The 13,324-nt window shown below is 39.3% G+C and overlaps 1 protein-coding gene across 1 annotated transcript in view; it reads right to left on the bottom strand.

Annotated features, from left to right (window-relative positions):
* Window positions 1-388: 388 nt before the first annotated feature.
* The window catches only part of LOC148022682 (uncharacterized), a 30,373-nt gene continuing 17,437 nt past the window's right edge, over window positions 389-13,324 (bottom strand). Inside the window, exons 4-9 of the mRNA XM_087695626.1 lie at window positions 3,801-3,976; window positions 3,410-3,494; window positions 3,272-3,328; window positions 1,499-1,627; window positions 1,281-1,351; window positions 389-1,205 (exon numbers count right to left, since the gene is read on the bottom strand). Of these exons, the coding sequence (XP_087551752.1) occupies window positions 851-1,205; window positions 1,281-1,351; window positions 1,499-1,627; window positions 3,272-3,328; window positions 3,410-3,494; window positions 3,801-3,976 (873 nt within the window). The 3' untranslated portion in view covers window positions 389-850. The remainder of the gene's footprint in view (window positions 1,206-1,280; window positions 1,352-1,498; window positions 1,628-3,271; window positions 3,329-3,409; window positions 3,495-3,800; window positions 3,977-13,324) is intronic.

Here is a 13,324-nt window from a genome sequence, read left to right as displayed (position 1 = left end):
TTGCTGCAATTAAGCTCCACATGCAAATAGATTCCAAGTAAATTGAAACCTTGACTTGACCTTCTGATTCAGAGAATGAAGGATGCTTTTCAAACATACAGAATGTGTGATTTTCTTCTTAGCATCAAATAACCTAAGGAAAAACTAGACAACAAATCAGAAGAGTTGGTTGATAAGCACTAAGAGAGCAGTATAGTTCAAGTTGAACTCCTACTGGATGGAAACTTTGAATTAGCTTTCACAGCTTTGAGAGATTGTCTTCAAATGCTTAGAATTTATGGTTTCCTTTTGCATCCAGCATACAGAGAAAGACTAGAGAATCATCATCATAAGAATTGGTTTCTGCACATTGATGAGTATAGGTCAAGTTGGATCAGCACTAATCAGATCTCTTTTTTTTTTAAATTTGAATATGATTGGTCTTTCATAAGATGCATGGTCAATAAGCTTTCACAATCAATTGCATGTAAAGATTATCTCTCTTCACTGTTGAAAGTACAGAATCTGGCCTTTTTCAAATAAGTAGAGATGTTTCAAGTACACAGGAGAAACTCAATACACAAGACCTGAAGAGGCTAAGCATCCAGTTTACAAGACTACTCAGAGACAATGTTTGAAAATAGCCACCTGGTAGTGTGACACCACTTGCCTTGCCTTGAAAAACAAATGCTGGTATCATGACACTACGAGTTACAGGACAAGTCATCTATGATGGGACAGCTTTCCAAGAGATTAGAGGAACCAAGAGGAGCTCGAGTACTATGAAAATCTGCAAGAGTGAACCTTGGACTAGGACACAATAGACCCCAGAACCTTGTGTTGCGTAACGGTTGACCAATCATGTTCTCAGCTAACTGATGATCTTATGAAGATAGATTTTAGATCTATCAATGCTAGTGACATGAGGCAAGCATATAGATGGACTCTTGACATGAGTTATGTCCTCAACCAAGAGACCCGCTTGTCTGGCTGATGTAATAAACATGTTCAAAGTATCAATGTTTCGGACAACTGTGGCCAGAAACACAACCGGTTGTACGTGTAAATTAGTGCCATCGCATTTTCCCTGATGCACACCTCCGTGATCATCACCATGGTCACTTCCACCCATGGAAGCTTTTACACTTTTCGTTGAAAGAAACCATGTAAATAATCGCACAAGATGTGGAATATAAACAGGATCATATATGACATCAGCACCAAGCCTGTGGATGAAAAAAGTGATTTAAGTTAGTCAGAGACAACTTAAAGCACTACCTCTATTATTCACCTGACATTACATTATCTCTGCACCGAAGTTTGCAATCTCCTCATAGGTTGTTGAGTCCCAAGAAAGCTGTAAGCATTCCACCTGAAAAACACCATTGTATAAAGATACACGGATGGAAAAAAGTAGTACTGCAGCTTACTTTTTTAAATCATCTCAGCTACGTTAAAGAATATAAAGAGAGGGTTATCCTCAATTCAAACAGCTAAATGTTATTGCTTATGATCTTACAGGCATCATGATATCTAACTCATTCTGTTCATCAAGTTTCATTGCACAATTCTGCAACAGCACCCTGTTGATAGAGAGATTGTGCTTCAAATTGGCAAGCGTGGAACCATCTCCATCTGTTGAAATCACCTGTGACATGCTTCCTTTTTATTGACTCCTAAATTTATCTGGATAAGATCTCTCTTCTAGCACACGAGTAAAAATCATCTATTCATAATGCAAACATTTTTCATATCATCTCAGAAGAGGATACTTCACACTGCAAAGATCACTGACACCAGCAGGATTTACAGCTGAAGCAACTTTAGTCACCTTGAAATGCTAAAAATATGATTTAATCAGCATGATGGCAGGAAGCCCTTTCGTGACACTTAAAATGATTATCAGAAAAGCAAGTTACAAAGGGTGTAATATGACAATTGGTAATAGGTATTAAGTCATAGATTAAAAAAAGGGGTCTATCACCTGCCTGTTATCCAAAATTTCAGCAGAAGTGATATACTCGCACATCACAGCATCCAACTAAAAAGTTTGGTAATTCTCTGTGTTTCATTATACAACGTGCATCTCAACAAGCAAGTGAATTTTTGCATTCAGGCAGACCGTATTGTTAGCACACACATGTTATAATGCATTGACCTATGATGCCGATTGTAGAAAGATGCATCAAATTTGTGAGAGGAGTACCTCATAAGACTAGTCATTTTGTTATTTTGTCACCAGATGGAGGGTGGTAGAAAAATGTTGGTGAGATTTAAGCACCAAGTACGTTAGAACGAAGTGCACTATCAGTAATGATCTATATGTTCTATTCATTTAAATTCCCAATCATTGGTGATTAAGGATCAACGAAATTACCATCATTCATCCATCCAATCTCTGACTTTTTCTGCACAATGAGAGCTTTTAAAGGAACTAACATTTACATGCACTTTTAACATCATAGGGACAAGCATTAGCCTAGTCATTTATATAGCACGTCCCTCTAGCAGGCCACCGTTTTCACTGAGCATATTCTAACAGGGAACCGCCCATCATTTTGTAGCAGTATATAAGCACCCAAAGTCCCCTCAATCATAGAGTTTCCCTAGAAAAAGAGTCAGATGCAGTATATGACTAAAGAGGAGCAAAAATCTCAAAATAGTGATTGAATAAGGGGGTTTAGGTGGAGCTCCATTCTGAAAATAAAGAGAGAGAACCTCAGAGATGGACCTAATTAATGTTGGTTTCTGAAACTTTAAAGGCTGACACATAAGTGATATGAATGCTTCTTTGTCATTTGAATACCAATCTAGAAAGAAAATCTGGGATAAGTATCCCATTCAACATTGGAGCAGTCCCATCATCTCAGGATAGACATTCGAATGGTGACATTGCACCCATGTAATGTGTAAAACATCCTCCGCTTGTGTCATTCAGTAGGTTAGAACCCATTGCTATGGTATTACAACTACTTTTCCAGCTTATTATGCTCCTTGCAATGTCTTTTCTTATAGGTGTCAGACTCGGAATAGGTTGAGTATATAGAGGGTCTCACAACTCACACATTCACTCGTAACCAATTTATATCAGTCTGTTAAGAGCTGATACATATGTCACTTCTACAACATGTTGCACATACCTCATTAACTTGTCTCCTAAAGCATCTCACAACTGCAATTCACAAAGATATGTTCGAACTTCAAAGAACTTGGCATATATTATAAGCGACACATAAAGAGTAGTAAAATTGAAAACTCCAAGTCAATAAAAGATGCATCTTCTGCCACAGACCTTTGAAGCATTCAAGTAAGCCAGGCAGATACTGCTTACCCCCGCACCAGCACCAATCTGCAAATTATAAGATAGATTTCTATTTAACATGCATCTTACAAAAACATTGAAATACAAATAACCATAATAAGGAGATACCTCCAAACAGCAGCGCCCAGAAAACATGGCAGGATAAGTAAGCAAGAACTCAGAGAGAAAGAGACCAGCTGGCCAAGCATAACATCTAGCAAAGCAATACGAAAAACTATACTTCAAACTCCTGTAGAGTTACTCTCTGTGAACATTGCAATAGCATTACAGCAAAAAGCAAAATACGCATAAAGAATCCTATTTGTTAGTGCTGATGTTCATCAATCGCTTAAAGAGCACCTACCTGCTTGAAAAAAAATGCATCGACACATTTAAAGGTTCAACTTCCAATCAGACAGCTTCAATTAACTCCTATCAAAAGCAACTTACTGACACAACATATTCACTATGAGATAAAACTCTGTTTTATACAGAGGAACGTAAAAAGGAATCAACTAACCCAGTGCTTCCTTCCAGCATGTTTGAGGAGACCCTGATTGTTATTACCAACTCTTTTATTCTGGATGCACGAATTTTTCCTACAGCATCAATAATTTTGGACATAACATCATCAGGAAATGAATATAGGTATGATTTATAGCATCTTTGTGCTGCATCCTCAGAGCCCCCTGTTTCCTGCAGTGGAAAATTTTATGTTAGACAAGTAAACAGAGCTAAGAGAACTATGACTTTATTGCATTTTTCAATATCTTAATTCTTAATCTCTCTCTTATACTTTATTAAGGTAAAAATTTTGTAATATCAATAAATAGAAACAATAAAAATTTATTTATTTGTGAAGTTTTTGGCAAACTCATTTATTTAACTTGATCATTACTATAACTCTCAAATTATATGAAACTCGCACTTGTCTCGGAAGCATTTCAAACTCTTCTTATGAACCTAGAAAGGATTACTAAGTAAAACAAGAGACTTTTGAGTTCCTTATGTCTTGTGCTGTGGATCCCGTAAACAGCCACATCAAAAGCTCATACTTTGAGTGAAAGCACAGCAACTTTAGAGGAAACTTAGAAAGAGCAAGATGTGTGTGTGTGTGTGTGTGTGTGTGTGTGTGTGTGTGAGAGAGAGAGAGAAGGGTAATTGCATTAATTACGAATAATATTAGACAAGGAGACTAAAGAGATGGCAGCATGCCAGGGAGCCAGATCATCCCTGGTAAGAAGACCAGCATACTCAATGGTGCTCAACTGCCACTGAAGGAGACCTCATATACAACCAATATGGCTGTGCATAGCAGAACAGGAATCAAAAATGAAAGCATTGCGGATAGGCCAACTATGCCAACATCCCCAAAAAGTATAGAAAGTGGAAGACCGCCAATACATACGCCTGCACTGTGAGAGAGAGACAGACAGACAGACAGAGGGAGAGAGACAGAGAGAGAGGGAGAATGGAGGTGGTCTCCCGCTTGCAGCAACCCTCTCAAGATGCACCATTTCAAATGGCTCCTTTTTTGTACTACAACTGAAGAGACCTCCCATCACAGGTTCTAGCTTGCACAGTTGCTTAGCGCATATGGTCTCTCCTGTCTGGATTTTGGTATTCAGTTGCCACAAGCTCTATGTTCTCTTGGAGTTATAGGCAATTGGGAAGCATCCCTTTGGAGTGGGACATATTCTATCGTCTATGTAGATGATTGAGAAGCTCCCCAAGGGAGTAGTTGAGAGGCTGGCAAGGGCCACACTATCAGATCACACCCCTATCCTCTTCTCTGGATACACCTGCATTGACCCTCAACCCATGCCCATGTTGTATTTGAAACTCAACCTATGAGTGCCAAGATGTGCAGAGACAAATTAGGCGGCTTTGAGTCAGAGACTAGGCACGAAGGGATGTGGAGATGGCACAGGCACTTAAAGAGTCGAGCAAGATTTCCAAGAGGCTCTTTGTGTGAGGTACGAGCAGTGTTGGTAGGAAGAAAGGGCTTTGCAATGCGACTCTCGAAGACCATATGAAACCAGCCTTCCTTCTATGGAGGGGTGGTAATAACCAGACTATAACTTAATTACAGCAAGCAATAATTAATGAAACACTCAAACACAAACATTTACCAATCAATCTACTAGAATGCTTCTCAAGGCTTCAATCTCCTGGCACACTTCCCAAGATTTCTATCAAACCTAGTTTACAGCAAAGAAATATACAATTTCCCAACCTCCAAGAATTAGAATGCTGAGAACTTCGGAGCAAAGCTGGGAAATGGCTGAAGAATGAGAGGGAATGCTCAATAGAGAGAAAATTCAAACTTGCATTGCAATAAAATTGAAGAAATCAGCTGCTGCCCTGTCTAGACAGCCATGAAAGCTGTCTCCATTGATGGAACACACCGAATATGATGTTTGTTTTGCTGAAACATCCCGCAAACTACTGTCACCTACTGTTGTAGTCTCTCCGAGGCATGTCACCAGCTCCTAGAGGGTCTCTTGCTGGCTGGAAATGGTATGTCAACTGTTGTAGCAACTAGCAGCTTTCTCTCTGTCTAGAATGGCCCTCCCTCACTCCCCCCCCGCCTCAAAAACGTATTTCCCACTTGCATGGGCAAGTTTTGCTAAGTTGCAACCTTCTAATCCCATTTTCCAGCATTATCTACATTATTAGATTAATTTTCTGCTTTAAAATTCTGAAATTTTAATTTAATAAGCATGTTAGTGCCCCAAAATTTAGTTTGACCAACCAACAATTAAATTGGCTAGGCCAATTTATCTCTTAAGTGCTCCTAAGTCTTCTTTAGCCCTCGGATTGGCACGCCAATTTATCTCTTAAGTGCTCCTAAGTCTTCTTTAGCCCTCGGATTGGCATTAAATACCATTAAATGCTAAACCCCTAGTATCACCAATTGATACTTATAGCTAATAAAGTGTCTTAGGCCAATTTTTGGCACCATATACCAACTAGTATATGTGCAACATTACTTAAGATAACTTTTGTCTTTGACATCCACTGATTTCCCCAGGTCCTTGGCTTGTAAATATGAAATAATCTCAATTGCATTTCACATGTGCAACACATACTTAAACATTGATTAAAAACTAATCCAAATGTTAAGTAAAGCAAACAAATTTCACGTCCTTGTGACAACTCTCCCCCTTGAAATCCTTGCAATCATCCCTGATTGCATTGTCAGATGCATCAAAAGCAAAGTACTACATTGGAATTTCCACAAGGCATCATAATAAAGACAACATTGACCACTATTGCCAAACACATGCTCAAAATTACCAACAAGCATAACATACCATAAGACTCACCGAGAATCTCAAAAGCATTGCCAAAATATCATGGAGTGCATTCATTACTCATGAGCTCAACTTATCTAGCAAAACGAAACCATAGTATAGGATAAACCAAGTATAAACCATGGCTGAAACATCAATGGAATCATAATACACGCTACTATCCATACAATCAGCTGAATATCACTGAAAACTAATGAACCATTTACCGCAAATCAATATAAGATAAATAGACTATGATGAGCAAAAAGCAATGATCCAATGCTGATCATAATTGATGCTACACCGAGCATAAAGTGATGCAAATATATAGCTCCAGAGCTATAGATAATAAACCATACCATATGCATACCAAACATAGTGACTAGTACACTAAATGGTGATCCCATGGCAAACATACTATCAACTACAGTACCCTAAATTTATGTCGAATACATCCAAGATCCACTACATCTAGTGCTATCCATCACTAAGGAGCGAAGGTGCTAGCTCCCTCATAAGCATCAAGTAATTTAATCTATACCCCTACTCTACTGAACCTGACTGAGAGTCCAATCCAAAGTCAGCTCTAACCAAAAAGCATCAATAACTAAGAATGGTCTGTCAAGTCATCCTCCTCCATCCATTTGGCATCCATTGGTGAATAGTTTTGAAACTTCACCAAATACCATCCAGAAACCTTACCCATGATCTTTCGTTCTGTGTGTCAATATCTACTTAGGTACCAATACCTCATCCAACTCCTCAACCTTGGGCTAAATTTTAGCAAATATATTCTCTGGCATATCACCATGAAAAGGCCTCACATGAAAGGCATTATGTATCCACTAATGCGGAGGCAAGTTTAGGTCCCAAGCAATCTATCCAAGATGTCATCGATCCTAGGAATCGAAGATCTGTTATTTGTAGTGATTTGTAGTAATCAATGCACATACACCATGACCCATCCTTTTTCAATACTAAAGCATTGGTGAACAAAATGAAGTGAGATGAGCCGAATCAACCCTTTTTCTAATAGCTCATTCACTTGACTCATAATCTTCTCTTGTTGGGCTACACTAACTCTATAAGGTGGTTTGTTAGGAGGGCTACTGTTGGGAATCAAGTCTGTGCAATGATCCTCGGGTCTTTCGAAGGGTAGTTGCCCCGAAAGCAACTAAGAAAAGCAATCAACTTACATTTTCAGAAATGACATGTGATCTATAACCAAGTAAGACACATTCTCAACTTTTCATTATCACTTTTATCTTTAGTGAAAACCAACTAAGCTAAAAGATGATTTTTCGTTACTTTGGAAATGGCAAAAGAAAATATAAGAGACAAATTCCACTTTCAATTTTACATCCAAAGTATGAACATTGCCTCTATGATAAAGGGTCACAATTTTATCATGAGTATCAACAACTACATGCACACGATGCAGCAAGGCATCCCAAGCAAAACATCACATCCTTCTAAAGGTGCAATAAATAACTCTTCACTATCCACATAACTCTGAATGTGCAAATGAAGCTTTTCTATGATAGGAGTGACCGGCTCTGCATGCCCCTTGCAACCCATACCAATCTCATCCATGGGCCCCATCTCATTCTCTCTAATGCCTAAATGGGTAGCCATGTCAATAGAGAGAAAGTTTGATCGTGCTCCTAGATGAAGGAAAATGAGGGCATGCTGATCTCTAATTTTGCCCCATGCTCCGCAAAGCTCAGTGCTATCATCATTGGGCTGATCTACCACTACATTAGACAATAAACCAACAGAGGTTTTCCCCTCCTTTCCCTTGCTATCATCCTTGGACCTTATCAACTTATTTATTATTAGGATAGCTCCTTCCCATATGCCTCTCTTGCTCAAAAATAAAGCACTTATTTGCAGCCATGAGTTCCTTGTGACGTGCATCATTTTTTCTAGACTTTCTTTGCCATCAACTCCTCTTTCCAGCCCTATTTTCAGATCTGCCCCAATTTTCAGCTTTATTTTCAGATCTGCCCTTTTTCTTAGCCTTTACCACTTTGACATTTTGACTTGATCTCACTATCTTGGAATCCTGCATCCTTTCCATGCAACAATGTATCAATTGTAGGAGCAATTTCTATAAGTTGTAACATGCTAGAAACATTGGATTTAATGCAAAAATCCCGAATTCCCTTTGGCAAACCACAAACATACTTCTCCACTTCCTCATGAAGGGAAACTGACCGATAAGAAGTAACAAGGAGCAAAGCATCCCAGAACTTCTTATTGTATTGATCCAAGTTCTTGCAATCTTTTGCATCTAACTAATTCCATGTTGTCATCATGTCCACTTCAAATGTGCTTGTCAACCAATTTGAAGCAAACATTTGCTTGAACTTAACCCAAGTGGTAGGTACTCTTCCCTGTATAAGAAGTGTAGTCCACCACTGTAATACATTTCCCTTCAAAAATGTGGCTGCCTTACGAATTTTAGATGCCTCTATGAAGTAGCCTCCCATATAGGTTGCATCAAATTGTTGTATGAAAGTGAGAGCTTTCAGCATGTCTTATGCACCACTGAAAGGTTCAAACTTCACACATTTGTCACCCTCGTCATAGTCCTTTGCCGAACCTATGGGAGTCAAATTGTCATAAATAGGCTGCTGCAAAAAGGGTTGCACTTGCTACATTTCCATGATAGCCAACACTATCAAATGCATTTACAAGACCAACACTAAATCCTTGTGCTCCAACAACCCCAGCAGGTGCAAATAGAATTTCATATGGCCCACTTTATGCCCCAAGCATCATGCTTATGCTGCCATACATGGAACTGCACATTCCACCTCACATACTCGAATATATTGAGTGTTGAGAACCACGCATTGACTGCTGCATAGGGATTTGTACCACACATTCCCATATACGGTCCTTAACCAACCATTGCATGAAAAATGGTGCCACCACCAAAGTATCCTTGCTGTCTTATGTTTGCATTTGCATGCATACCATGCTGTCCATATTCCCGTGGATTGGCACTACCAAGTTGGCCATGCATTCGCACTTCTTGTCCCACGGGTAATAATTGTTTGTACTCATGAGAAAATTTGGGCTCTTCCATTGGAGGCTTAGGCATTTCTTTCTTTTCTTTTGGCTATCCCGAAGCTCTAGGAGCAATCACCAAGAACAAGGGATGGGGGACCGGGGACAAGGACACGGACGGAGGAAAATAGGGGACGGGGGACGAGGGACAAGGACCGGGACAGGGATGGGGATGGGGATGGGGACCTAAAAATGCATGCTTTCTAGGCATAATTGAAATATCTATAAAGAAACTAAACAAAAACAATAGCGTAACTCAATAACCTTTCAAAAATATCCCATACAAATGCCAAATGGCGACTAAGAAATGTTGTGTGACTTAAAGACTAAAGTCCAACAGTAAACACTGAACAAGAAACGGTACAAACTAATAAATATAGTAAAAGTTAAAACTAAGGAATCGTAAACAAAGCACATGACATGAAGACTAAAGTCCAACAGTTACCACCAAATAATGAGCCCTCAGACAAAAAACTACAAGAAACAATGCAAATAGTACAAATCTTATGACATGTGGCATCCCCTAAGTCGCACCCCCACATCCCAAGAAGCGTCCCCTTGTGATGGACCATTGTATGGAAATACACCCTTTTCGAGACACATTGGGGACGAATCCTACATTTCAAGATGAGATCCTTGTGTTCCAAGCCTGCGTCCCCTGCCAAGCATTCAAGAATCAAGTAAATTGAGGATCCTTTGCCAATTTAGCAAAGAGATTATCCAATCTTTGAACCTATCATCAAATTCTTCACCCTCTTGCTGATCATCAGCATCTTGAGGCATGGAAGTCCCTACATTTGGGTCGTTTCCCACATTTTCAGCTTACTGTTCATGCTGAGAACCTTGTCCAAGATCATGCATTGCATTTCCCCCTTCACCACATTGTCATGCCGCTACGCGGTCAAAGTGTGAAAAACTCTAGAGTGCGGCTTTCTAATTGATCTAGAGAGCAAATGCCATATTAGTCATTAATGTCAATGTTCGTAGTGTGGATGGTTCAAAAATACTAGATTTTTGGACAAGTTTAGCCAATTTTTGATATTTTAGATATTATCTCTTGTAAAAATCCAAAAACTGTAGAAAACTTCTAGAGTAGAATGGCATGTAAAAAAAAGCATGTAGCTTTCAACCATTTTGGAAGGATTTTATATAAAAAGAAGGATTGGCAAAATCGGGTGACGCGTGATCGCAATTTTCAAGCAGTGAACAACACTCCAAACTAGGAGAAAAAGGAATGATCTGGGAGTATTCTAGCCGGTCATCCTGATATTTACCCCCCTTTCGGAACCAATGGAGGCATTAGATTGGCGATCTAAGAAGCATAGAGGAAGTTATTGTCATATGCACATTTTTGTCTACAAGAGATTTATCTTCTCATAATGCAGAAATAAATTGACAGGCTTCACCTCTATGAGTATTCTTCTATATCTTCTATTCCTTTGAACCCCTTCTCTTCCATCTACTCCTCTTCCTAAATCTCCCTTTACCCTACTGTCTCTAACCCCTGCACTAGACTTTCAACCCCAAACGCTCCGACAATGGTAAACCCGACGTGAAAGTCGGCACAACAGGTGTGTAAAGACCGGGGATTCTGCAGATTCAAGTGGTGGTGATGCTTTACAACAGATGATTGCTTTATTGCAGCAACAACAGCAGCAGCAATTGTTGTTACAACAACAGATGCAAACTTGGCACAAAGCAAAAAGAATTGATTCCTTAGCTGTGAATGCATTGCAAGTAGTGGGGCAAGAATTGAAGCAGTTTAAAGGTCAAAATGTTTCGGCCTTCATCCGGTTGTATGAAGTAAAAATGTTATTTCATAGGATACCGCAGTATACATGGAGTCAGTATTTCTCCCATTTGGCCATCCATGCATTCCATGATCAAATTGATGAGTTACATAGAAGAGATGTTGATTGGGCAACTTTTAAGAAAGCTTTAAAAAAAGAGTTTTTCTTGAAAGATGCAAGATTGGTAACTAAAAAGACATTTACAGATTGGATTGAAAAGCCCAATAAAAGGTTGGCTACTACAACTTTGCTCCGTAAATTTGAAAGTCAGTATGCGCAGTTGAATGCCGATGAGCAGCAATCATTGGAGAGTCAAAAAATTGATTTGTTTCTGAATGCTGCAGATCCTGTCTTGCAAGAGAAGCTGACTGATCGTTTAGAATATGCATCTTCTGAAATGGGACTATAATCAAATTGGGCTAATGTAACTGAGACAATACATATATTGGTAAAGAGAGACCAGATGAAATTAAAATGAAGTACAAGCAACACCTACCAATGCTCAGAAGGGGGCTGAAATTGCAACCAAGGCACCTATAGCTATGGCAGAACAACCGGCTATACCTGTTGGTCCGTCTCTTAAAGGTGATGCTGTTGATGAATTAATCAAAGGCATGCGTAATTTGAGATTGAATTTGACAAAAACCTATGCAAAGGTGGAAAAGTTGGATGTTAAGGTAGAAGAGAAGACTCAGGCAACATCCCAAAGACCGTACAAAGAAGGATACAATAGAAGATGCATTTGGTGTGACAGTTTATAGCATGAAAAGCGAGACTGTACAGCCTACCGTGAAGCGAAAGTGAAAAGATTAGTCTTTTGAAAAGATTGCAAAATACATGCAACAGAAACTGGTTTTCCAATAGAGCCAAATTTTGGAAATGGTGGCATGCAAAAGAGGTTAGAAGGGATGGCTGCAAGGATAGCGTTTATTGCTATAGATGCAACCACATATGGGTTGAGAATTGAAAGGACTAATGAAACTCGAAAAGGAGGCATGACTGAAGCAAAATCTTACGTTTGGATGAAAGCATTAGATTGCATGGAAAAAGGCAAAACAGCAAAGTCTAAATTGGTTGATGCAAGTCAATGTTTACGAGGGAAAACGGGATGGAGTACACCAGTGGATTTATTTTCAGCCTATGCTTATTTGGCTAAGGTTCATAATCAAGGAGCTCTTATGGAAAAAAAAAGAATAAGAGATGAGGACACTGCTGGTCCTTCCTCTTCAGGCCCATCTAAACGCATAACACGAAGTAAAATGGAGCAGCAGAAAGAGGTTGAAAAAGCCATACCTGAGCATGTTATGGAGGATGCATCTCAAGAGAAGAAACAAGAAGGAAAGAAAAGGAGCAAGCAGCCCAATTACAGGTTAGATCTTGAGACTGCCACAAACCTTAAAAAGATCTTGGAAGACCGCATACTTGGTAGTAGAGTGGAATTCACACTTCGCGAAGTTCTTGGAATCGCGAAGCGTAAATTTCATGATGCAATCGTTGATATGCTGAAACGAAAAAGACAGTTTGACGGTGAAGTTTTGCAAGCATTGATGCAAGTCGACAAAGACATAGAGAAACATGTTCAGAGGGAATATGATTATGCATGTGATGCTGATTTGGAGCAAGCTGATGTTGAAAATGGATTAAATGGAAGTATAGACATCAAGCTTATGGCTAAAATTGGTCTTATGGGCAGCAGTGAGCATAGAGAGAAGACTATGTATAATGGAGATGTCCATCAACAAGCACGTGAAGAAGAAGATACTCATTTTATTCCAAGCAGTCATTATTCACGAACGCATTGGGCTTGTGCTACGACAAACAATTATTAAAGTGGGAGAAAGAGAGACGTCTTGCATAGCTCTCTTGGATCATGGTTCCGAAAT

Source organism: Lygodium microphyllum, chromosome 16, assembly GCF_053477565.2.
Source record: "Lygodium microphyllum isolate KBCC chromosome 16, Lygodium_microphyllum_v1.1.10, whole genome shotgun sequence".
Classification (NCBI taxonomy): domain Eukaryota; kingdom Viridiplantae; phylum Streptophyta; class Polypodiopsida; order Schizaeales; family Lygodiaceae; genus Lygodium; species Lygodium microphyllum.
This window is presented reverse-complemented; position numbering and strand designations above follow the sequence as displayed.